At 49.9% G+C, this 26520-nt stretch overlaps 1 protein-coding gene across 2 annotated transcripts in view; it reads right to left on the reverse strand.

Moving 5' to 3' along the window:
• Positions 1-26520, reverse strand: part of TTC21A (tetratricopeptide repeat domain 21A) — a 56884-nt gene that overhangs the window by 7415 nt on the left and 22949 nt on the right. Inside the window, exons 7-21 of one of the 2 annotated variants that reach the window (XM_006890578.1) lie at positions 24029-24136; position 23760; positions 21386-21484; positions 19700-19892; positions 16354-16451; positions 16012-16212; positions 15185-15314; positions 12320-12477; positions 11905-12123; positions 5157-5395; positions 3932-4004; positions 3732-3842; positions 3296-3434; positions 3017-3120; positions 192-380 (exon numbers count right to left, since the gene is read on the reverse strand). In XM_006890578.1, the coding sequence (XP_006890640.1) occupies positions 192-380; positions 3017-3120; positions 3296-3434; positions 3732-3842; positions 3932-4004; positions 5157-5395; positions 11905-12123; positions 12320-12477; positions 15185-15314; positions 16012-16212; positions 16354-16451; positions 19700-19892; positions 21386-21484; position 23760; positions 24029-24136 (2062 nt within the window). The remainder of the gene's footprint in view (positions 1-191; positions 381-3016; positions 3121-3295; positions 3435-3731; positions 3843-3931; positions 4005-5156; positions 5396-11904; positions 12124-12319; positions 12478-15184; positions 15315-16011; positions 16213-16353; positions 16452-19699; positions 19893-21385; positions 21485-23759; positions 23761-24028; positions 24137-26520) is intronic. The other variant, XM_006890579.1, reaches the window with a different exon arrangement.

Here is a 26520-nt window from a genome sequence, read left to right on the forward strand (position 1 = left end):
ATATGACCCTACAACGTGGGACTCCCCAGCCTGACACCACAGGGGTCAGGTGGAAGAGGTTCACCACTGAGGGGGCTGGTCTCCCATCGGCCTTCTTCCTGCACCTCGTCAGAGAGGCAGGGAGAAGACAGCAGGGCCCGACCGCAGTTAGGAAGCTCAGCAAGGTATCGCCAGAGAGAGGGCTCACCCACCTTAGTGTCGGTGGGAGTGTAGGAGAGGGCATCCTGATAGGCCAGCCCGGCCTTGGTGTAGTTCTTCTCCGCGAGGCTGTACTCGCCTAACTGGGTGCAGATGGAGGCGGCCAGTTGCTTCTGGGCGGGAATAATTTCTGGTTGCTCCAGGGGAGTCCTCTTCAGAACCCGAGACTGAAGGTCGAGAGCCTTGAGACACCAATAAGCTGAGGATCAGGAGCCGGAGGCTGACCTACCAGACTGCAGGCTGACCCACAGGAAGTGTCCACTCTGCCTTCAGAGAGCCAGCAGTGTCGGAAAAGCCACCTCCGGTGCCCTGGGCAGATCTGGGTCACTCTGAACTGGCAAGGCCACTGCTCAGTGCACAGGCAGGCATGCCGGCATGGTCGTGGGGGCAGCCAGAGATGTAAAGGCATCAAACAAAACGCTCTATTGTGCTGTACCTGTTTGCCAGGTGGCATCACACCTGGAGGCGCAGTGCTGTGTTTGCTTCGGCTGCCCTGCCTACCAGAACAGGCATGTAGTAGGTGCTCAGTGAAGGTGTGTTTGGTGGATGCATTTTTAAAAAAAATTTTTTTTATGTGCGTACCATCAAATTGGATCTGACTGGTACAGGAGGCGACTGTTCCTCCTTCTTCAGCAGAGCATCTGGTGGATTTGAACCACACACCTCTGGGATTGCAGTGCAGTTTCCTGCCACTAGGCCACCAGAGCTCGCCAGGTGGATGCATTTGTTTGGAATATGTTGCCCTGCTGGGAATCTGAGGCTGCCTCACAACTATCTTTGACCCCAAATGACCAAGTGTATTAGTGGTCCAGAGGAAATGACAAGAAGGGATAGTTACAAGGAGTGGATACAAAAGCTGAATGGGAATTCTGCACAATCATGACAAAAGACGAGGGGACAGGTCATTTTAAGCAGTCAGAGGTCCTCTGAGCTTGCTGGAGGACTGAGGGAGGACACCATCATTGCCAGGACTAAGGGACTTTGTAACACTGACCTAAGCTTTGAGGTTGAAGGCCAAAGTGCTTCTGACCACGCTTGAGAAGCTGTCTGGACTGAGGGATTATAATTCTACTGCTAACTTGAATTATCTATCAAGGGGCCTTCCCTTGATAACCTTGAACATGCCCAGAACAAGGCCCAGGCCACATTTTTGGAAGGTAAAAGTGAGGAGGGTTGTGCCAGAGGTCCAGGGCCTCTCCGGTCAGAGGTATCCATCTAGTGTGGAGAAGGCATAGCTGGGGCACAGCTGACCTGGTTCAAATCCTAGTTCTACTGACTTTGTGCGTGTTTCATAAACTCTCTGAGCTGAACAGTTTTCTGCTATAAATGAGAGTTCCAGAGTACGTACCTTAGAATATCATCGTGAGAATTAAACAGGAAAGCCAAAGTCCCTAGGACGGGGTCTGGTGTACGGCAGTCCACTTACTCTGATGGCTGTTAGTGTCACTGCTATCAGCCTTTGAGTGACTTGCTGGTATAGTCTGTGGTGTCAAGGGTTTTTATTGTTCAAAAAGCGTTCCTAGCCATTGACCCTGACTTTGCTACACTGATGAGTGGGATGCTACCAATAGGGCATACAAGTCTCTCCATCTCACTAGGTTTAAATGAAGTGGTTTCAGCAGCAGAAATTATAAATCACAACCAAAAAGAAAGAGGAAGTAGTAAGTGGTGTGTCTTTTGGGGCCAGAAGTTCCTTCTTCTGCTGGACTAAGAGTGACACAAGAGCAGAAGCAGCCTCAGAGAGTGACATGAGACACAGCTGACCTGGGACTGCTGCCTCTTGGAGCCTGAGCCAGAGGCCGTCACCCGAGCTTGCTGGAGGACTGAGGAAGGACACCATAACTGGCAGGAGTAAGGACTTTGTAACACTGCCCTAAGCTGTAAGGTTGAAGGCCAAAGTATTTGTGACCACGCTTGAGAAGCTGTCTGGACTGAGGGATTATGTACTGCTGCTAACCTGAATTATATAGCCTGTTAACTTCTCTAATGAACCTTATAACTGTGAAGTCTGTATAGTCATCGCAATGGATTTTGGACCCAGTAGAGCAGTGAGCTTTGGTGCTGCAATTAGTAGCAGAAAGTGCAGAGGCACGGGAGACCCTATCTGACCGTACACTGTTGTTGTGTACCCTTGAGCTGCAACTGACCCATAGCTGAGCCTCCAGCAGGTTTTCAGAGGTGGTAAATCACATGGGAAGAGACTGTTCATTTCTTTCCCCTCTGAGCAGCTGGTGGATTTGAGCTGCGTACCTTTGCTCTGGTAGAGCGATTTCTTACCGCCCAGGGCTGTCTAGCCTTAGAGGAATTAGTTTTGTATTACGGATGCTGTGGATGGGGACAGTTCCCCTTAGTGGAGTTAGGAGAAGTCAGACTTGGCCATCCTCAAGCTGCCTATACTCGTTTTACAAGTCACCAGGACACCGCACTGTTAACCCAAGGACTTCACCTCTCTGGAGATTCGAATCCAACAGCAGCTTTGCAGGAGAAACACAGACAGTCTCTTCAGTGCTATTTACAGCCTCAGAAACCCAACGGAGAGTCAGCTCTGAGCCAGTTCTGACTTGACATCAATGTGTTGCTGTCGTAATACCATCTTTTGGGTCAAAGGTCCCATCTGACCTCCCTCTCCCGCCTCAGTCAGGCCCAGCTCTGCCCTCTCAAAATGAGTAAGAGTCGGGACACAAAGGCAAGAGAGTCAAGATCAGAGGTGAAGCTTCTGAGGACCAAGCCTGGCGCCTTTCATACCTCCTTCCTTTTCCTTTTTCTGTTCCCATCAGGAACCAGAGGCTGGAGCACAGGAGCCGAGCTGCCAATTTACCTTGTTCAAAGTCTCCATCACATCTTCTTTTTTATGACTCTTGTAAACTTCTGCCAGCAGAAGCAGGCACTTGACATGATTCATCATGGATGGGAGGTCTTTGGCTGCAAAACAGAAACTCAAGTGTGTATCCTTTGTCCCCTGGGAGGCTGGGAATGGGGTCTGGGCTAGGCTTGGGCCCCCAGATAGTGGCCTGTCTCCTGTGTCCCTTTGCACAGGGATCAAGGAACAGTCAGGCAGCCTGCTACCAGCCCTGGGAGGGAGAGAGCGCAGCCTCACCGAAGTCGTGCTCCAGTGCCTGCTTCAGGACCTTCTCTGCCTTCGTGAACTTCTTTAACTTCAGCAGCAGCTCAGCCAGGTCGCAGCACAGAAAGTCCTGCCCACTGATCTTCTGGGCGGCCTCGTAATAATTAATTGCCTTGGTGCAAACAGGAAGGATGGCCATCAGGTCTGGTGCCCAGTGAACCTTTCTCGTTACAGTTGGGCACCTGACACCATGTCAGCCTCAGCACCTGTGTGCCCCTCCAGAAGGCAGACATCTAAGATGAGAGGCCACCCAGCTGGTTCACTGAGGCCTCATCTGGAGCAGGGGTGGGAGCTGCTGGGCGCTCCCGAGGGCACAGAGCTCAGAAAGGGAGCTGAAGTGGAGCTGGCAGCACTCTCCTGCCACCCAGATCCCCCCACTTCTGCCCCGTCTCTGCCAGCCCAGCCTGACCTTGTTGTACTGGTGGGTCTTCACATAAGCTTGCCCGATCCTGCTGACCAGGGCTGCATCGTGTGGATTCTTTCTGTATGCCTCGTCGTAGACCTCCAGGGCTTTCTCTGGCTGGTGTGGAAAGTGTCGGGAAGTCACTCCTTTCTCCATGGATAAGGGAGATTGAGGCGGGGGGGGGGCACTTGGCAAGGCTCACTCACCTCCTGAATGTTCATGAGAGCGTCACCCAGTAGCAGGCTGGTGTGGGGGCTGGGCAGGTTTTCACAGAGATCGCTGCAAAGGTAACCAACGACTCATCCATGATCCTGCGCTTCCCTTACCTTCTCTAAATCTGTCTCCTTCTCTTCTTTCCCATCTTTTCTCTGTCACTGACCCTAGTTGTCTTTCATCCATCCATCCATCCATCCATCCATCCATCCATCCATCCATCTACTTACCCATCCACTCATCAATCCATTCATCCATCCATCATCCATCCATCTACTTACCCATCCACTCATCAATCCATTCATCCATCATCCATCTATCCATCCATCCATCCACTTACCCATCCACTCATCAATCCATTCATCCATCTATCTATCCATCCATCCATCCATCCATCCATCCATCCATCCATCATCCATCATCCAACCATCCAACATCCATCTATCCATCCATCCATCCATTCATCCATCCTCCATCCATCTACACATCTGTCTGTCCATCACCCATCATCTACCCATCCACCCATCCTCCACTCAGTCCTGACTGAAGGCCCGCTATGTATGTAGCATGGCACTGGGGCACTGGCTGTCCCACTTCAGGCTCTCCTTACCCAGGCTCTGCCTGGAGTCCCCACTGGAGCCTCTTTCCTATCCTCTTACTGCTCCACTTCAGAGCTCTCTCCCTCTAAGGCAGCCACGCTGGTGTGTGTGTGTTTTTTCAGAACTCCAATTTGACCATGCCACCCTATTATTTTTTGGTTCCCATTGATCTCGTGATCGCCTCTCTATCCCCTCACCCCCAAAGGAAATCGCCTAGATGGAGTTTTGTCACCAAAACAGGCAGCCTCAGGGTCCCAAGGTCAATTCCTATGCAGCTCCAGGCCACCGATAGCCACTCCCCATCCTCAGCCTTCCTCCCGCCAGGCTGGTTATAGCTAAGTCTCTGGCCAGTTCCTCGAAGAGAGGTAGAACCAGGGGCCAGGACAGATGTACATTCTCATGGTTCCTTTAGCATGTGCTCTGGGAGCCAGGCCTGCTCTCCCATCAGGGACAACCAGGACTCAACTGGTCCACCTCTGTGCCCCGAGTGGAGGGCTGGGGCAGCTGAGCTATCCATCCCCTGAGAAGGTCTTGCATCTCACACAGTTGGGGGACAGATTTAGGAGACTCCCTGAAATCCCAAGAGAGGAGGCTGGCCCAGGCTGCCCGGAGGCCTTACCGGTAGCACCCGATGTACAGGCGGACGTCCTTGCGGATCTGCAGGTAGATGCTGGCCATCCTCTCCTTGGCCTCCGTGTAGCACGGCTGCTTGGGGCCGATGCTCCTCAACATGCTCAGAGCCAAGTCCACGTTCCCCTTGCTCAGGGTCAGGTCCACATTGGCGATGGTGATGCGGACCTCTTCTGGCGTGCCACTGAACTCATTGATGGCATCCTGCATGACCTTGGTGGCTTCGTGCTAAAAGGAGGGACACCAACCAATTTTCAGTTCACGGTCCCCTGTCACAGGTCTCCAGGCCACCTCTAGGAAACAAAGCGATCCCCCTCTCCACTCCTGTTCTGCGAGAGGACGAGGTATGGGGATAGAGCTGGCCTTGGTAAGCGGCAGGGAGGGGAGCGAGCCCCGGAAAGTCCTTGGCAGCTGGCCATAGTGGGCCGCGAGTAGGCGCTTGCTAGCTCAGGGTTCAACACCAGCTGTTCACTCATCAGAGCAGTTCTGACTTGGGGGAACACGATGCGTGTCCGCTAGACCTCCACCCCGTAGGGTCTTACTTTTAGAAAACATACCCTAAGTGGGGAGCTTTAGTAAGTTCTTTCTCTTTTTCTGTGACCTGAGTGAAAAAATCTACAAATCACACTGACTTTTCATATTATTATTAGTACACATTTTATTTCAAAACAATATTTTGTTTCACAATGTCTGCACATCACATTATTATATATTGTTTTTCCCTACACCCACCTGAGAAAGTATCTATTTATTTAAGGAGTTCTAGTGGCCTGGTGGTGAGTAGGGAGTTGTGCTGTTGACCTAAAGGTCACACTTCTCTGGGGGTTCAAATCTACCAGCAGCTTTTTGGGGGAAAGAGGGGCAAATGCCTCCCATGTAATTTACAGCATTGGAAACCCAACGGCAGGTCAGTATCAAGTCAGTTCCAACTTGTTGTTGTGTATTGCAGAGTCGGAACCAACCCATAGCTGACCAAGTCAGTTCCAACTTGTTGTTGTGTATTGCAGAGTCGGAACCAACCCATAGCTGACCATCCAGTGTGTTTTCAGAGGCAGTTAATCGCATGGAGCAGCTGGTGGATTCGAACCATGTACCTTCGAGATTCCAGTGCAGCTTCTAACCACTAGGCCACCAGAACTCCCTAGTTCTGACTAGACAGCAATGAGAGAGAGAGAGAGAGAGAGATTGATATTATTTCTTTATTAATTTGTACTCCTCTCTCCCTCTCTTCTCATCCTTGGTAACCATCCAAAAATGATTCTCATGTAAACCTTTCTTTAGCTTCTTACATTACTGGATTTTAAGATTTTTTAATCTCTTCATTATTGTTGTACATTTCCCCCTCCTTCCTTCCCTCCCTCAGTGCACTCTGCAATGCATATAATACAAGCCTTATATAATATTTGTTGAGACTGACTTGTATCATTCAGCATACTTTCCTCTAAATGTATCTATGTTATGTGGTGTTTCTCACACTCTCTACTGCTCTTTAATGTTGCATAGTGTTCTTTTACGTCAGTGTATCATCATTTCTTTCATTTGTTGGTGAAGACTGGGTTGTGTTTTCTCTTTGCTATTGTCCATAAAGAAGCAATGGACATAGGTGTACATGGATCTGCTCCTGTTGCTGGTCTTATGTTTTTAGGCTACATATCTAATAGTGAGACTGCTGGATCAAATGGTATTTGCATTTTTACCCTATTAAGGAAGCATCAAGCTGCTTTCCAGAGAGGTTGAACCATTCCACATCCTAGTCAGCTATGTGTGAGACCTATAATCTCTCCATATCCTTGCCAGCACTGTTATTTGTTGACTTCTTGAACTTTGCTATCATTGCTGGGCTGAGATGCTATCTCACTGTTATTTTGATTTGCATCCCTTTAACAGCTACAGGTCTGGAGTATTTCTTCATGTGTTTGTTGACCATCTGAATTACCTTCTTTGACGCAGTGTCTCTTCACGTCCTCTGCCCACTCAGTCATACTGTTTGTCTTTTTCTTGCTGAGGTATTGAAGTCTCCTATAAAGTTTAGAGATGAGCCTCTCGTCATCCATGGGTTTTTCAATAGCTAGTTTTTCAGAAGTCAGTGGTGGATTTGAATCTTCAAACTTTTGGTTCCCAGCTGAGCATATTAAACATCTACACTACTAAGAGACTCTGGGGGGTAATGAAAGGAGTCCCCAGTTATGACAACACACTTGTTCATCGGCATCTCAACCCTTTTCCTGTTACAGTTTTTCCTGTGGGAGGCTTTAGGTTTCTCCTTGTACCATCTCGCTTTGACCAAAGATATTTTAATGTGATGATATTTGATGCACAAACATCTTATTTGTATCATAGTGTCACTACATTTGTACCCTTAATTATGTAAACAATAACTAGAAATGGTTTTTTTGTTTGTTTTTTAAATTTTTATTATATTTCAAATCAACAGGTTGATTCATTTCAGCGTCTTCAGTGCCAAACCTGAGGACAGGGACGGCTTCAGCTTCTCCGCCTTCTCTTTACCTGTGAGGACCAGGGTAGAAAGGTTCCTGCTGTACTGAATCTTAAACTTCACATTATCCTTATTTTACTTGATCTTGACAGATTTGGCTTTCTTTCCCCTGGCCATGAGCAGTAAGCCTTTGATTTGCTCAATTTTGCGAGGCATGGTGGTGAGCGTTGACGGCTGCGGGGTGCGTGTTGGTTCAGCGAGCAGCCAAAAGTGAGGAGGGCAGAAGAGCTAACTGGTAATGGTTTTAATTCTTTAATAAGTTTGGTGCTTTTTGCCTTGAATCCAATCTTCTCAGACACTGATGCCTCAGACTCTGCTTTCCATTTCTCTGGCTTGTCTGGACCATCTTTCCAAGTTTATCCTGATCCTTTTGGCTTCTGGAAGGTGGACTGCAGGAGCTTTGTTGTTTATTTGCTATAATCTGTGAATGTATCATTTAATAGGTACATTAACTTCATTTACAATTTTACTATCAGAGATACCTATGCTTGGACTTTTATGTTGGACTTAGAATTTTACTTTTTCTGTTGCCTGTGGTTTTTGTCATTTCTTCATCTTTTTTTTTTCTTGTGTACTGTTAAATCAGATCCGACTAGCACAGGAGGAGAATGCCCTTCCTTCTCCGGTGGAGAATCTGGTGGATTTGAACCATGTGCCTTTAGGATTGTAGCGTAGCTTCTTGCCACCAGAGCTCCCCTCATTTCTATGTACTGGTACTTGGCCTTGTTTCTTCTTTTTCTTCTCTTTCTCAAAATTCTTGACTAATTTAGTAGAAAGAGCCTTATTTTAATTCTCCTAATAGACATCTTCCATGAAATGCTTTCTGTGAACTTTTCTTTCTCAGTTTGAAATGATTTCTGACTTTGCCTAGACAGTGTTCTTCTGACAACGGCTCAACCTGGTTGAGGGTCTTCCTCTCCTTTGCCGACCCTCCACCCTTCCCAGCATCATGTCCTTCTCCAAGGAATAGCCCCTCTGAGCAACATGTCCAAAAGTATGTGAGGTGAAGCCTCATCATTCTTGCCTCCAAAGAGCCCTCCGGCTGCACCCTCTCCAAGACATGTTTGTTCTCTTGGCTGTTCACGGGACGTTCAGTGCTCTTCTCCAAAGCCACAGTTCAAAGGCATCAATTCTTTTCCTGTCATCCTTATTCACTGTTCAGCTCCCAGAACCCTGGTGGTAGAGTGTGTAAAATGCTTGACCATTAACCTCAAGGTCAGAGATTCAAAGCCACCAGCCCCTTCATGGGAGAGAGATGTGACAGGTCCTTTTAAGATTTCCTTGGAGACCTCTGGGGCAGGTAGACTTTGTCCTGTGCAGTTCTTAAGTCAAGAGAGACTCAGTACTGAGTTTCAGTTTTGTTTTAAAGCAAGCTGCCAAAGTGGACTTTCAGGTTTTTTACCTCTTCATTTCCCCTTTCCCATCTCTCCTCCTGTTTAGGAGGCCAGGAAAGGGAAATCAGAAAAGCCACTTTCAGCAGGGGGTCCTTGTTCAGCAGCCCTGCCCTTCAGTGGGGTATGACTGGCCCCTTCTTTCCCCTCTGGTTTAGCTGCACCCCCAGTTCTCAAAATTCCCATTTCCCTCTCTCTCCGCTCTTTGCCTGGATCTCCTTTATCTCCAGTTCCCATCACAGTACTGGGAATATCGTAAGGTTTCCATAAATAGTAACTGAATAAGTGGCTGAGTAAATCAATGATGAATTCTTGGATGTGCCTGTTCCTGAGTTTCATTACAGATGGCGATTCTTCCTTCACTTTCAATTCTTTCATTGCTTTTGGAAGACTTGAGGGAGGCAAGCATAATAAACAACCTTGTCTATCCCCACCTTTTCCCAGAAGGCAATTTCTAACTTAAGGCAAAAAGGCCTCCTGGTTTGGTTCCCTCTCTACTTAGGCATCATTCTGGGAGAAGAGTGGAGATGGATCACTGAACTTGGCCCTGGAGCTGAGACGTCAGATCCCTTCCCAGTGAGCTGGTGGGGCCAGGGAGCCCTGCCCAGACCTTGCCCTGCCTGTGTGCCTCATGACTCCTCTGCAGCAGCTGGGGCTCCTGGGGCGGCCGACAGACACATGGAGAAATGTGCAAAATCACTGACAGTAAGAGGCAGTACAAATCAGAACCACAGTGAGATGCCATCTCACTCTGGCAGTGGCAAACTTTAACAGGACAGCAGGGAATAAATGTTGGCAAGGACATAGAGGGATTGGAACTCTCTTTTTTAAATTTTTTTTTATTTTATTATTATTTTGTGTGTCTGTGTACCATCAAATCAGATCTGACTGGTACAGGAGGCGCTTGTCCCTCCTTTCCCGGTAGAGCATCTGGTGGATTCGAACCATGCACCTCTGGGATTGCAGTGCAGCTTCCTGCCACTAGGCCACCAGAGCTCCCCAGGGACTGGAACTCTTATACACTCTTGAGGATTGTATGAAATGGTACAATCACTCTGGGAAGGGAGTTTGGTGTTTCCTCAAAAAGCTGAACATAGAAATGCCAGCTGACTCAGCTATTCCACTGCTAGGCATAGACCCCTAGGAAAACAGAATTGAGACATGAACAGAGATACAGCCCAAATGTCCAGCAACAAATAGATGGATTGAGAAATTGTGGTCCATTCACATAATGGAATACTATGCAGCACTCAGGAGCAATGATTAAAAAAAATACTGTATAACATGGGAGAGGCTAGAGAGCATTGTTATTGTCATCTTCAAGTCGAGCACAACTCATAGCAACCCTATGAACAAAAGGCTTGAAGCCCCTCTACCAACTATCAACATTTTTCAAAGTTCATAGAGTTTCCAGAGGCATGTTATTTAGGACGTGGATGCCACTCCTGCTTCCAAATAGAGCAAATTATGCTGAGTGAAGTAACTCAGTCTCAGGAGGACAAATACTGCATAAGACCATTACTGTTAAAAACAGAAGGACAGCTAGTAAGACGTGGATAAAAGTACCAAAGGGATAAAGGGAGGTGGCAGGAGGGCAGAAAGGGGATGAGGCAGGGAAATCACAGGATCACAGGGAGAGGGTAAAAGATAAGGATAAACCTAGTGGAGACCTTGACCTGGAGCTGCACTGTCAAATCCCTTCCCAGTGAGCTGGTGAGGCCAGCAAGCCCCTCCCAGACCTTGCCCTGTCTGTGCTCCTCATGAAAGGAAACGATGATAGTGGGCATAGATCAATGGTAATTAATGTTATAAAACACAGTGCATTCAGGGAGCTCTGGTGGTCTATGGTAAGAAGCTGTGCTGCAGTCCCAAAGGTGTGCAGTTCAAATCCACCAGAAGCTCTGCTAGAGAAGGAGGGGCAATCTCCTCCTGGACCAGTCAGATCTGATTCGATGGTACACACATACACGCACAAAATTTAAAAAAAATAAGAAAAAAAAATCCAAAATACTCACAGTGTATGGGAAATGAGCATATGAAACACAATGTGAATGAAGGAATGTGTGCAACACGATGTACATGAATGAAACACAATGTGTATGAATTTTGGATGCAAACAAATATATATGAATGGGTATTCTTGTCATTACAGAAGTTCAGAGTGAAGGCTGCACAGTGGAGTGGACTTGGAGGGGAGGGATTGCTTAACAATGAAAGAGTTCTTTCTTTTCAAGGAGAAGAGTGAATTAGGGGGGAGAGGGTGGACTGGGAGAAAAGTGCAACAATGAATGACTGGAAACCCTAAATCTCTGTAAACTTTCATTAAAATTAATTAAAAAAATTCATTTCTGAATCTTAAAAAAAATTAATACTGTTTTTTAAAAAAAGGTGCTCTCTAGGCCTTCTGGTCACGGCCGTGCAAGGCTCCCAGGGTTGCCTCCTACATACGGCTGGGCAGGTTGTATACTGCACAACTCTAAGAAAGCGTACCTGTAAAGACTGTGTTGGGACTGGCAGCCCCTAGAGCTCGCACGACCAAGGGGCCCAACCAGTGGTGGTGGCATTGCTGGGCCTGTGTGCTCCCCTCCCTGAGATCCTCAGGGGCTCAGGGAGGTAAGCATGGGCATGCAGAGGCCCTGAGGATCTGGACTTGACCCTGAGGGATGTGGGAGTTACATGAGCCTTTCAGACAAAGGGGAGACACGTTCACAAGTGGAAAGACCTCTGAGCGGCACAAGCAAGCATTCTGCAGCAGCTCAGTGCTGGTTCCCACCCGAGACACTGACCTTGGAGAGGGGGAAGCCGATCCCCCACCCCCGTCCCAGAGGAGGGGAGCGTGCTGCCCTTACCAGCTCCCCGTTCAGCCGCAGGGCCTCCACCAGCTCCAGCAGGATGGACACCCGCTCGCTGGGCTGCAGGGAGGGCCCTCGGAGCTTCCTGCCTTCTTCCTCTGCTCTCCGAGGCGGCAACTTCATGATCACTTTCAGCGTCTTTATGGCCTCTGTGTAGTCCCCGGACTTGTTGAGGGCCCTGGCCTTGATGAAGTGGTAGAGGGGGTGGTCTCGGACCTGGAGGCACAAAGTAGAGTCGGGGGAGGGGGTGTCGGTGTGGGTGACCACCGAGATTGCTGCGGCTCTCAGTGCCCAGAGCGAGAGGGCCCAGGAGCCCACGAGCCTGGCCCTGCCTCTGGCCGGCCTGAGGGACGCAGGTGGGCCCTCCTCACTTCTAGATGCCGAGGAGGCGGACAGGCACAGAGGGCCCTACCTGGAAGTTGTGGCTGACGGCCAGCTCTAGGCACTGGGAGCACATGGCAAAGTTGCCTTGAGCCAAGTAGACCTGGGCCATGAGCAGGTGGGTGTCCACAGAGGTGGGGTCCAGCTCCATGCAGCGCTGTAGCATGATCTGGGCATTTTCCAGCTCCCCTAGAAATAAAGGACAAAGGCTCTGTGTCCAGGGGTCCGTGGAGACCCAATGGGAAAAAGGCAGAAAGACCTGCATGGGACCTGTTCCCCCGAAACACGCAGCTAGGCGTTCGACTCAGGTCTGTCCTGCTGCCTTAAGACATCCCTCCCTAATGTCAAAAATTCTGTCCTGACCCGGACAAAATTTAGGATAACTCAAACATTCGTTCTTTCTCTGTACATACAAAGTCGCCTCAGTGCTCCATCTGGAAGCTTCAGGGAAATGTTGTTACGTGCCATCGAGTTGCCTGCAACTCATAATGACCCTATGTACAAGAACCCTAAACGCCATTCTATCCTGTGCCAACCTCGCCATCTCAAACACACTGATGGGACTCATTCCCATCAGTCCATGCACAGAATCGATCCATCTCATCGAAGGTCTAACTAAGTATTAATTCCCAACCCAAACAGCCAAACAAAACCTCGTAACAGCATCGATAACGGCCACATGAGCCCTGGTTTCGCAGAGGCTAACGTAACAGGCTGCTGACTGACAGGTCAGCACTTTGACCTCTTTTCCAGCAGTTCTCTGCTGTTGGAATCCATCGGCTGCTCTGTGGGAGAAGGTTGGGCAATCTCTTCCCGTATGACTTACTGCCTCTGAAAACCCAGTGGGGGCTCAGCTAGGGCTCTGTTCCACTCGGCGGCAACAATAACAGCTGCTCTGAGGGAGAAAGATGTGGCTGTCTGTCTGTCCCTGTCCGTTCACAGCCTTGGAAGTTCTATCAGGAGGCAATTCTATTGGGTTCTGTGGCGTCACTGAATCTGGATCAGCTTGACAGTAAAGGGCCTGGTGGTTTCCGCTCTGAGTTTGTACAATGCCCACGATTTGCGAAGCCCCTGCTTTGGGCCTGACATGTGCACAGCACTTCCCAATGTCTGCTGGTAAGCTTGTTTTCTCCTGTAGCGGCTTGTTTTTAATGTAAGATCTCTGGGCCCCACGGATGGTTTGTGCTGGGCTAGTAGTAGCCCAAAGGTTGGTGGTTCAGACTCACCCAGTGGAACGGCACAAGAAAAGCCCAGGGAATTGGTTCCACAAAAAAGTTGGCCCTGGAAGCCCCGTGGAGTCAGCGTCTACTGTCCAACATGCGGGGTCACCCCAAGTCTGAACTGACTTGATGGGCAAAGGGCCTGGGTGTTTTGGTTTTGTTTTCATATTAAGACCCGAGGCTCCTGGCCACAAAGCTTGGAAGAGACAAGCCAGCATTTAACACCCAGATGACCTAGTCTGACTGTGTACCTCTGAGCACTGTCAGGTCGAGGGTCTCCCTGCTCCAGGCTGGTGCCCAAGCGGTGGCCAGGGCAGCCCAAGGGCACCTCCTCTCGTATAGTCCATGCCAGCTTGAGGACAATGGCATGGTCGGTAGGGAGCCCAGGGTCCCAAACACCTCGCTCATTCCCTGTGTGCTGCAGAGAGGTGAAGGGGTCACCATGGCAACCCAGGCAGCTAGAGATCTCGATTTGGCCCCAAATTTGCTGGCAACTGCCCGTATCCCTGGGGAATCCTCCTGCCTCGTACTCAACAGGCCTTGAAGGAGGCCACGGGTAAACCTGGGACCCAGATGAAGACAGGGGGACCAAGGCTCCCTGCGGAGAGCAAGCACCCAGGGGGAGAGTAGTGGAGAATACTCGGGGTGGAGTTTTGCGTCAGGAGAAATTCTGGAACATAACGAAGCAACTGTGCAGGGCTGTCCCCCCACCCTCTCTCTCTGTGATCTGGGCCCTGAGGTGGAACAAGCTAAAAGGTCACCGCTCTGGTGTTGCAGATGCTCCAAAGCCCAGGACAAGCCGAGGCCAGGGGCTTGGCAAGGCTACGCCAGGGGCCAAGGGTGCCCAACGACCAAAAGGCTTCTTCAAACACCCCCTTTTCTGGGGCTGTTCTCCCAGGATGGCCCACAGGAGACTGGCGCGTAAGGGGAGAACGTCCTGCCTCTGTCATGCAGCCTTTCCAGAAAACTAAAAAAACGCTGCCACCCACCCGCCCCCCCCCATTCACATTTCCCTCCACGGTGTCGTCATGATCATCGTGCTCTGGTGCCTTCTTTCTTTTCATTTCTCCCACCACCAGTGGCTGGAGAGTTGAGTCCGAACCACGGTGAGCCCATGTGTGTCAGAGAACTGTCAGCCATGAGTTCTCAGTGGCTGATTTTTCTAGAAGCAAACCACGAGGCCTTTCTTTGAGGGTACCTGAGGATGGACTTGAACCTCCAACCTTTTGACTTGTGGTTGAGTTGGTTCGCCATTTGCACAATCCAGGGGCTTCATGGCCTCTTACTAGAAGCCAGGCTCCATGACAGTGGGGATTTTTGGTCCTTGTGAGGATGACTGTATTCTAGTACTCAGAGCAGAGACTGACACATAAGAGACATTCAGGGACACAACGCAAGTTCAAGGGCACAGATCAAGTAACCAGCAAGAGGCCTGGCTGGGAGAAAGCCCAGTTGGTGGGGCTGCCAGGAAGGCATCTAGGGGGATGGGGCTGGACAGAGAGGACAAACTTAGAGAAGGGTATGTGTGTGTGTGTGTGTGTGTGTGTGTGTGTGTGTGTGTACAGGCATGCATGTGTACACACGCACCCCAGGCAGGGAATAGACCAGAAGCAGAAGCCCCACCACATGAGGGGGGATCCAGGGTCCCACCTGGCCTCAAGACCCCATCAGCTCACCTGAGAGATACTTGACCTGAGCTGCCAGGTAAAGGGGTTCGATCAGAGCTGGAGCTACTTTGACCACAGGGTTCAAGATCACGGCAACTTGTTTGAGCAGTGGCGACACGACCTGGCCTGGCAGCCGGGGCTGTGTGGGAGAGACCCCCCAGAGCACTCAGGGATCCCTTGCGGTGCATAGATTGTCTTTATTCCACATCCCTTCGCTGTCCATCCTGTATCTTCTGGCGTTGGGACACAGCTCCAGAAAATCGGGGCTTCGATTTGTTTACTCTGTGTGCATGTCCCCAGCACCTAGGATGGTGCCCGGCACGTGGTAGGGTGCACAGTGTTTGCCAGATGACTCATTAGAAGGCACAGGGGGTGGTATTAAGATGTGTAAGATACGCTCCTTGCCCACAAGGAATCCTGACTGGCTGGGAAAGCCAGACTGACAAGTAAAGGCTAGCATACTTCTTAGGAGGCTTCTAGGAAAAGGGAAGCCAAGTTCTGCTGTGGGATAAAGGCAGGGGCCTGGGTTAGAGCACTGCTCCCCCAGGTGTGGGGGTCTAGAGCAGCAGCAGCAGAAGCTGGGAGCTCTTAGAAACACAAGGATTCAGGTCCAGCTCGCTGTGCCACAGTCACACGGCCTCATCACCTCCCAGGAGGTCATGTGCTGGATGCCCAGGTGTGAGCAGTACTGGGTTCAGCAGTACTGAGGCTCAAACCAACCTGCTGGCCGGCCAGGTGCGTGCTCCACCTCTTCCTTTCAGGGGGACGTGCACTGGAGCCTGAACTTCAGCCCCCCACCCCCTACCCCCTCGCCCTGAAGGTGAGCCTGCCCTCACCTGCTTGGGGCAGAACAAGAGGTATTCCTTGGCGATGCACACCAGGAACAGGGGGTTGAGGCGTTCAAAGTACTCAGGGCTCAGGGCCAGGCCCTGCATGTTGGAGAAATGCAGCTCCGCTGCCTCCTTCAGCAGCGCTATGGACTCCTGCTCCGGCCGGCGCTTCTTGGTGGTCAGGAGGGCCTCGAGGAAAAGCAGCACCTATGGGGGGACGTCCAAGCCTGGGGCCAATGCCAGCCTGGGCGGTACGAAGTGGGGAGGGGGCGTCTGAGGTCCTGCCCCACCCAGTCAGTGGTGGTGGTACATTAGAAACTGGGAGGAGGAGGAGGATGGGGCCCAGACCTCGGACTTCCCCAGGGATTGCTGCACTTCCTTCAGGAATTCCAGCAGGCTCTCCGCCTCCTCCAGGTGGCCTTCTAAGAGCTGGCACCAGATGACCCCTGGGAACAGGACCAAGAGAACATGCACGAGCAGCCAACTCCAGGCACAGCCCGGCACCAGGCTGAGGAGACTGGACGGGAGCCGGGAGGCAGGGCCCCAGGGCAGGGTCTCTGAGTCTTCCCAGCGTCTTCAGAAAGGGACTCACGCTTACCGAGCAGAGTTCACACATCCCCAAAGGGCATCTCCCTAGACGGCCTGAACGGACCGAGTCTTAAACCTTTCAAGCCTCTAAGCATTTATGTCTGTAACAGAAGCCCCAAGGAGCCCAGGTGGGGCAACAGAGAAACACTGGGCTCCTAACCAAAAGGTCAGCGGCTCAAACCCACCAGCAGGGAGAAAAGACCTGGCAATCCATTCCCATAAAGGCTGGTGTTCTGTGCCATCAAGTCAAAACCGTCTCATCTCAGCAGATTTAAAGACACACGCATGCATACGTACACACATGCACGCGCACACACACGTACACACACAGAACTATGCTCCATGGAGTTTTTGTTTGTTTTCTTTTTTTCTTATTTTTAAATTTTTTTTTGAAAAACATATTGGGGGGTACAAGGAGGCGAGGGTTGGGGGCAGAAGGGTGAGGATGGGCAGGGATGCAGTTGCAGAGCTGCAGAAATTGGTTGGTGGGGGGAGCAGGTGAAGGAAATGAAAAGGATCCAGTGGGGACCAGATTGTTTATTTGTTTTCTAATTATTTTATGCGTTGAGGACTCTCTTTCATAGGGTCGCTATGAGTCGTCTGTGACTCGACGGCACTTAACAACAACAACAACAACAACAACAACAACAACTATTTTATATTGATTTGGAGTTGGAGAAGAGCACTGGACATCCCATGGACAGCCAAGAGAATGAACAGATATGTCTTGGAGAGGGTGCAGCCGGAGTGCTCTTTGGAGGTAAGAAGGATGAGTCATGCCTCACACACTTTGGGCCTTCCTTGGAGAGGACATGATGTTGGGAAGGGCGGGCAAAGGAGAGGAAACCCCTCGACCAGGTGGACTGACGTGGTAATGGCCACAACGGGCTCTTGTGTGTGAAGTTGGTGCAGGATAGAGCAGGGTTCAGGTCTTTTGTTCACAGGGTCCCTATGAGTCACACTCGATGACACATAACAACAACAACAACATGGCTTTTTTTTTTTTTACTTTGCAATCATGTTTTTCATTTTCAACAAGCCTCCCTTTTTTCATGCTTCAAGCATGTTCTTAACTTATGACATGGGCTCAGCAGACACAGAAGGAATTTTTAGGAGGGAAAAAGTATGGTCTACACTCTGTCTTAACTTTGCTCCTTTTAGGACCACTGGTCCGTGGCCCATCTGTCCCTCTTCTGTGACCAGCAGATTTATCAACACAGGGCTAGACTGAGGAACATTCGCAGCTGAAGTGGAGTTCCCCAGAAATTGTTACGGTCACTCTTTGATTTTCTTAAAGCTGGATTAGACGGTGACTTGGCCAGGGCTGGGGTGTGTGGGACCGAGGCTCTGAGCAGTGGACTTCCCTTCTGGCTGACCAGCTGGGGCCCCCCCTTGGATGAGGAAGTTGGGGAGGCCTTACCCTGGTGGAGAACTATTTGAGGGGGTTTTGCCCGTGTGCTGAGCAGTTCAGCCTTTTGGCCTTGACGTTTCTAAGGGTGGTAGCAAGTTCTGTGGTTTCGGCTTTGTTCCCAACTGTCCCCCAGACCCAGAAGTCCCCTTGATTCTGTGGTCTTGGCACAGTTCCAGTCATTCTCCTACTGGCTTACCAATATAGCCTGTTAGTGGGTGAGCTGTGCCCCCCAGAAAGTTAAGCTGAAATCCTAACCTCCAGTGCTTGTGAATAAGGCCTTGTTTGGAATTAGTGGCTGAAGATGTTATCGTTTAAATTAACACGAGGTCAGGCTAGAAGCGGCTGGGTCTAATCCAGTCCCAGTGGCGTCCCTATAAAAGAGGAGGAGACAGGGACAGACGGAAAGGGGACGGCCTCGCGGAGACCGAGGCAGAGGCTAGAGTGCTGCATCCATGAGCCAAGGAGCCTCCGGGATGGCCAGATGACCGGTCCTCCTCGGATGCCAGGAGACGCCTGTCACAGCTTCTCCCTCAGAAGGGATTAGCACAGCGGACACTCTGGCTTCAGACTGAGGCAATAAATTTCTCTTCTCTAAAGCCGCTCAGTTAGTGGTCCTTTGTTTCAGTAGCCATGGGAAACTACAATACAGCCCATGGCATGCCCCATCCTCTGCTGACCCTGAACTTGGGTAACTTGGAGGGCTGTTCCTCCCTCCCCCCAGGGCTCTTTGGAGAAAAACTGGATTATTTGTTTCTTGTGCTGATCCATCTCTACTTGTTTTGGTTTTATCTGATTTTTTTTTAACCTACTTGGCGTTTCCATATGTTTGATGAATGTCTCCACAGGTTCTGGTCCACTGTGGGGACATTTCCCTGCGCTCTACTGGGCAGCTTACCCTTTAAGAAGACTTCTTATTTTCATGGGACATGGGGATGGAGGGAGAGGCACAGATCTGAATTAATGATTCAAGCCAGAATGAACGATTCTGATATCTGTGCTTTATGGATGAGAAGCCTGGGGTTTAGAGATGAGACGTGACCTGTCCACAGCTCCGTGGAGCAGCGTAGAAACCCAGCCTGCCTCGAGCATGGGGCCACTTTCTCACCCCAAGCACAGCACCGTCTAACCCCAAACAAAACACTACTTGCCCAGAAGTCAGAAACCACCGAGTCTTTTTTTTTAAAGTGTAAAAAACAAATAGGGTTCTTGTATATTCACTTGACATTTATAGAAAGGATTTTTTTTCCCTTAAAAAGTATTTAGACAAGGAAGTAAAACCCCCAGGGAGATCTGTTCAGTTTTTCAGCTCTGAGCCCAGAGGTGAGAACAAGGGAAGGAGGGCGATGCTGAGTCCGGCTGTTTCCAACCATAGCCGTTAGGGGCTGGAGTGGAGGTGGGCTCACTGGGCTTCAGAGATAAGCTGTCTGACCTCCGGGGGTCAGCGGACAACAGTGATGTGGTCTGGATCTCTACAAGCGGGGATTTGACCACACTTCCCAAAATTCTCACACGCTTCCCTTCTACAGCGATGGATTCACAGGAAGGCATCCCATTGCTGATGTATCCCCCGGGCTCACACAGCTCTCAAGGGACACGTCTCAGCGTCCTCTTTGGGATCCACAGAGGCTGCCCTGCGAGTCCACCATCACGTACCTCCCGCGGCGCCCCCAGCCCACCTCCTACCCCTGCAGACACCTGTCAAGGCAGCTACGCTGTTCTCGTCCAGCTTCATGGCCTCAGTGTACCACCGCGTTGCTTCCTTTATTTGCTCCCGTAGGATGAAGAGAGAGCCCAGCTCTATGGCCACGTGAGTGTGGGGGTACACGGCCACGGAGGCCTGCTCAATGAAGCTACACACCAGCTTTAAGATTGCCTGATGTCTTCCACACTGCAAGGAACAAACACAGGAGAAGAGGGAGACCAGTCATTCTAGGTTGAATAAAGCCACATCAGACAGGAGGGGCAACTCTGACAGGGTCAGGAGAGCCCCAGTGGTGCCTGTATCCGACAGTGGACCTGTCCAGCTGTCCAACTCCCAAAGAACCTCCCACTGTCACAGTGGTGGAGCCTCCCTCCAGCCACAGGCCCACCCCCGCTGGACCCTCTGACATTAGTGTCTTTCTATAAGTCTTTGGTCCAAGAAGTTGTCACAAGCTTTTTAAAACATTGAAGCTGTGCACACCCATGTTTATCGTGGCTTTGTTCATGATACCAAGGAGTTGGAAACAACCTAAGTGCCCATCAACAAACGAATGGATAGAGAAACTGTGGTAGATTCACACAATGGAATACTATGCAACATTGAAAAACAAGGAACTCATGAAATATTATACAAAATGCTGAGTGAGGTATCTCAGTCACAAAAGGACAAATACTGCATGGTGCCACTGTTGTAAAACAGGACTGACATCCGGGTTGAGGGGAGACTGAGAAAGATGAGTTCAATAATGTATACTGCACTGAAACAGATGAGGGAGAAAACTGTTTAAAAGGGATATGTGATTAGGTATTATTGTCCTGACAGGATTCCAGAGCGAAGGCTGCATAGTGGAGTGGACGTGGGGGGAGGGATTGTAAAACAACAGGGGAAATTTTCTTTTACTTTTCAAAGAGAAGAGTGTACTGAGGGGGGAGGGATGGGCAGGGAGAAAAGTGCAGCAATGAGTGAATGGAAATCCAAAGTCTCTGTAAATTTTCATTAAAATTAATTAAAAAAAGGATAAAAAACCCCAACCCTCGAAAAAACACTGAAGCTGGGTGGGAGAAGCCCCTTGTTGATCTGAAAGCCACCAGCAGTCCTGGTTTTTGCTGTGTATCAAGAAGGAAGAGGAACAATCAGACACTCCGTGGAGAGATGGTATTGCTGTACCATCAGGTACCACCGTTTTGGTGTCTGTGGCCCCAGAGCTGCCCTTGCTCTTAAAACAACCCCTTCCAGGAAATTGGACTGTGGGGCTGAAGGGTCTGATGGAAGAAAACACGAGGTTCTTTGGAAATCTGATTTATCTGAAACTTGACTGATGTCAGAGGCCGGGGTAGGCTGGTCTCCCCAGTGACTTCTGCAGAGATAATGTGAGAGCCTGGTCCCTAAGCAAACTTGTGGCTACAACTGGACGTGGATCTAAATAATGTGTCCTCCCCAAAAAGGCTTTCAGGCCTCACCACCCCAACACCAGATCTAGGTGGGGACCTGGGCAAAGCGGTCGAGATCAGAGTCAGGACTGGAGAGAGGGAAGGGCTGTGGGGCTGAGCTGTGAGGGTGCCAAGGGAGTGGAGAAGTTCAGGGTGCTGGGAGCTTTCCGGGGCGGGGGGGAGGACAGAAGTCTCCCCACAGGGACACAAGAAAAAAGCACCATCTCAGACACTCGGAAAGAACCTTACCAGCTTGCCAATCACGAGAATTTTTTTGAGGTAGAGGTCTGGGTTTTGGGGTTCACTCGTCTCTAGGGCTTCAATCAGTTTTTGAACGTGCTGGAAAGCCTGTGGGGACAAGATGGACAGTGTCAAGAGTGACACACAGCACCGGGGCAGTGCGTGGTGCTCAGGCCGGGCCCCACATCGGCGTCAGCTGGGAGGTGCTGTAAGTAGCCCAGGCCTTGGCCCCAGAGACTCGGCTTTAACTGGACCGGGGTGAAGGCCTGGTGGCACAGCTGTTAAAGCTGCTCCTCTGGGAGACGGATGAGAGGTCATCTGCATCTCATTGCCATAGAGACGGAACCGACTCACAGTTGACCTACTCTTGGGTTTCAGAGGCTATAAACTGCATAGGTGGGGAGAGTGTTCAATATTCGCTCCTGGAGCTGCTGGTGGACTCGAACCACCAGCGATGCTCTCAGCCTTTGGATTTGCAGGCCTACAACCTCCAGGCTGGGCCATCAGAGCTCCCTCCCTGTAGAGAGTACAGGGGACGCTACGGGACAGGTCTCCTCTCTACCACGTGGTTACTTTAGTCACAATCAACTCAATGGCAACAGGCTTAACGGGGGAAGATTCTCTGCAGCCCTGTAAGTAGATCATTGTTGTTGTTGCGTGCCATCAAGTTAACTACAACTTACAACGATCCTATGAACAACAGATCGCCACCTTGCCGTATCTGATGCCATACTTATCTCTGACATCTTCCTAAGTCCTGTACCGCTGAGTCAGAACCGACCCATAGCTGACCCTCCTGTGGGTTTTCGGAGGCGATTAATCACACGGGAGGCTACTGCCCATCTTTCTCCAGCAGAGCAGATGGTGGATTTGAAGCGCGTGCCGCCAGGCAGCGGTATTATTTCAAATCACCCAAGGCAGAACTTTCAGGAACGTCATTCAGCCAAGTGTTGGCACCGCTCCTTTGTTCCGAGCTTAGAAGGGGAGCTTCGGGGCGCTCTGGTGGCCTAGTGCCAAGAAGCTGCACTGCAATCTCTGAGGTCCATGGTTCGAATCCACCAGATGCGCTGCCGGGAAAGGAGGGACAAGCTCCTCCTGTACCAGTCAGATCTGATTTGACGGTACACAGACACACAAAAATAATAACAAAAATTAAAAAAAAAAAAGCTCTAGTTAAAAAAAAAGAGAGAGAGAGCGCTTGGCATATTAAAAAAAAAAAAAAAAGAAGGGGAGCTTCACCTTCAGCTCTTCCCAGTGGAGCCAGGAGCCAACCGCCTCCGCCCAGACCACAGCCCACCAGGCTGGGCTGGCCCTGGCCCAGAGGCCTCTGCTCCATTTTGACATGGAGTCCCCACCTTGGTGCTTCCCTATCATTCCCTTGACTCCTCCTGACCGCCCTGGAAGTTGGTGTAAATTCCAGCACTTTCCAGTCGAGGAGGAGATGAAAGGTCAGAAAGGCAGGTGGATTCCCTGACGAGGAAGCCTGTATTTCCCCCTTGACCATTCTGCCCACTGTCCTCTGACAGCCCTACCTCGGGAGTTCTCCTTTCTAGAACCCAGATGGGGTGGTCAGCTTCCCTCAGAATGAGACAGCAGGATCGGAGCTGGCGGGCTGCGCTGGGCAGGGGTGCAGTTTGGGGAGGGGTGATGGAGGGATGTCCTGGGACTGAACTCCGCCCGGGCCCCAGAAAGCTCTGGGGACTGATGAACCTGAGGACAGCCCTCCTCTGACCCCACTCAGAGCCAGTGTTGGGTCATTTTTAAGGGTTTATTCCAAAGATGGACTCTCTCCTCCACCCCATTCCACCCTGATTCTGAACACAAACCCCTCAATCGCAGGGCTGAACAGGAGCTAGAAGCTTCCTTCTACAGACCGACTCCTCAGAGACTCACCGGAATTTCCACGAAGCCAGATGCTGTTCTCTATCATCTGTCCGAAAGGCACACCTCCCTTAATAATCTGCCTCTCTTATTTGAAAAAAACAAAAACAAGGGAGCTCTGGTGGCCTCGTGGCAAGAAGCTGCACTGCAATCCCAGAGGTACGCGGTTTGAATCCACCAGATGCTTTGCTGGAGACATAGGGGCAATCACCTCCTGTACCAGTCAGATCCAATTTGATGGTACACACACACAAAATAATAAGCTGTTTTTTTTTTTTTTTTAAAAAATCAAACCCAAAAGGAGCTTATCTTTTATGTTTTCCTTAAGTGTTTAGGGAATCTTGTTTGTTTGGTTTTTTTAAACTGCATTTGATGTTCCCTGGGAAGACAAAGTTTTAGGAGCAAGTTTGGTGCCTCGACGATGCCTGAAGCCTTCTAACCACCCCCTCACCCCTGAAACACTACCACGACCTCTACCATCAGTTAATGTTGTGCGAGGCACTCTTTCCAACTTCACTATTTATTTAACTTAGTTCTTAAATGCAGCTCCCAACGTGGTGGAATTATCTCTCCATTTTACAAATGAGGACCTGAGGACCCGGAGGCTTATCCAGGAAGAAGTGGCTGGGTGGCAAGTGGCAGAGCCAGAACCGGTGGGAAGTCCAGAGCAGAGGAGGGAGCAGGGAGGCCAGGTCAAGCACAGATAGAGCTGTAAGGCCTTGGAGGTGGGGGGACGATGTGCTCCTTCTTAACTCTGCTTCAAGGCCCAACTTCCAGGTCTTAAGAGAACTTACTCTGCTGGGGTTCCCCTCTCTCACGAGCTCATGCAAGGCCAGGGCTTGGCAGGCATCAATGTTGTTTGTGTCTTTTTGGAGGATTCTGAAACAGGAAGAGGAGACATATGAACAAAGGGTACTGACAGGGTCTCCATCTCTCTGCTTTTTTCTTTCTTTTTCCCCCACAATTATTAAGTTTATTAATATTTTTTATATATTTATCTATACTTTAAATTTAATGAACGTTTACAGAGACTTTGGATTTCCATTCATTCATTGTTGCATTTTTTTCCCTGCCCACCCCTCCCCACCCAATTCACTCTTCTCTTTGAAAAGTAAAAGAAAAATTCTTCCATTGTTATACAATCCCTCCCCTCAAGTCCACTCCACTATGCAGCCTTCATTCTGAACCCCTGTTGTGATAATAATACCTAATCATATATCGCTTTTAAATAGTTCTCTCCCTTATCTGTTTCAATGCAGTATACATTATTTATCTCCTCTTTCTCAGACTCCCTTCAACCCTGATGTCAGTCCTGTTTTACAACCGTGGCACTATGCGATATTTGTCTTTTTGTGACAGATACTTCACTTAGCATAATGTCCTCCAGGGTCATCCATTTTGCATAATATTTCATGAGTTCCTTGTTTTTCAGTGCAGCATTTTATTCCATCATGTGAATCTACCATAGCTTTTCTATTCATCCATATGTTGATGGTGCTTTTTTCTTTTTTTAAAAAAAGGTTGTTTTGCAATCCCAGAGGTGTGTAGTTCAAATCCAGGCAATCTCTTCCTGTACCAGTCAGATCCGATTTGACGGTACACACACATGCATATAACAATAATAAAGATAAAATAATTTTTTTTACAAGGTGGTTTCATGTGATGGGATAGAATTGCCCTGTAGCATTTTCTAGGCCATAATCTTTACAAGACCCGATCACGAGGGCCCTGAGAGTTGTTGGGTGGATTTGAACCACCTTTTGATTAGCAGCCAAGCACTTAACTGTGGTGCTACTAAGCTCCTTTCTTTTAATAATGTTACTGTTATGTGCCCTCGAGTTGGAGCTGATTCATAGCTGACCCCTTAGTGAGTTTTTATTTTTTTTTTTTCTTAGTGAGTTTTTAGACTGTAAATCATTTGGGAAGAGACTGACCACCTTTCTCTCCTGGAGCAGGTGGTAGATCCGAACTGCCTGTCTTCGAGTCAGCAGGCCAGCTTCTTACCCACTGGGCCACCACAGAGAGCCCTCATTATCACTAGATTTTGCCTGTGATCTCTAGCATGGTTGCCCAGAATAAAGACTACACCTCCCAGCTTAGGGATAGCTGTGTAACTAAGCTCTAGCCAAAAGGATCTACATGAAAGCAATGAGTACAAAATCCAGTTGTGCCTTAAAGTGAAACAACACTTTAAGCCCTCCGTTTGTGCCCCTTCCTTCTCCTTGCAGAGTCCCGCGGCCCTTCAGAGTTAAGCCACCGTCTCAGGCTTGGACTGCCACCCAAACTTTTACCCGAGGCGAGAATAATCATGGGTGTTGTTTCACCTGTTTATGTTGGGGTGTTGGTGCTACAGAAACCCACCTAGCAGAGATATGATTATCACACCATGTTCTGGTGTGGCTGGAGAGATGCTGGGGGCACTCTGCAGGTGCAAGACGGACAGGTAACTTCAGATTCTACATGGGTCCCTGTACAGTAGCCACTGCTGGTGCAGACCACACGGAGGTGTGCTGCCAGCCCACAGGCTGTGCTCTCTGGTGGTTCAAATCCCCCCAGCGGCTCCGAGGAACAAAGACGGGCAATCTTCTCCTGGGTGATTTACAGGCTCTGAGAACCTGCTGGAGGGTCAGCTGAGGGTTGGTTCCAACTTGACAGCAGCGAGTGGAGATTAAAAAAAACCTAAAAAACCACACCAATAAAACCCATACAAATAGGAAAGAAGGGGAAAATTAAGTATTTGCAGAGGAGGGGAGAGAGGGGGAAGGAAAAACATTGGTAGATAGAATAAGACCAAGCAAACACGAGAGAACAAGAGGAACAGCAGTTACTGCAACATTTCCATGCGGGGAGGACTCAATGTGTGGCACCGAACACTGTCGCCCTGCCCGTGGGCACAGCAGGGTGATGGAGGTCACACACACCCAGGGAGTGGCCTTCAGTCAGGTGTTTCCAGGTATTCTGTTGGCACAAGGCTGAGCTTCCCGAGCAATCTCGAGCTGGCTCATGCCAAGGACACTGGACAGGTGCAAACCGGGAGCAAAGCAGCGCAGCCGAGCAGCGCATCGCCACGTTCAGCTTGCTGTCAGCCCCGCACTGTTCAGTTCCGACCCTCAGACTCCAGTTAACAGAGGACTCCACCAGTGTAAGGTGAGGTGGAGGGGCCCTGGGAGAGGTCTGCTTGTGCTTTCCTTTTGAGAACTGTGCTGTAAATGGTCACACACCTCAGCAACAACCTATATTGATGATTTATGGTCATTAAGGGG

Source organism: Elephantulus edwardii, unplaced genomic scaffold (assembly GCF_000299155.1).
Source record: "Elephantulus edwardii isolate Elephantulus edwardi_28Jun2011 unplaced genomic scaffold, EleEdw1.0 scaffold00091, whole genome shotgun sequence".
Taxonomy (NCBI): domain Eukaryota; kingdom Metazoa; phylum Chordata; class Mammalia; order Macroscelidea; family Macroscelididae; genus Elephantulus; species Elephantulus edwardii.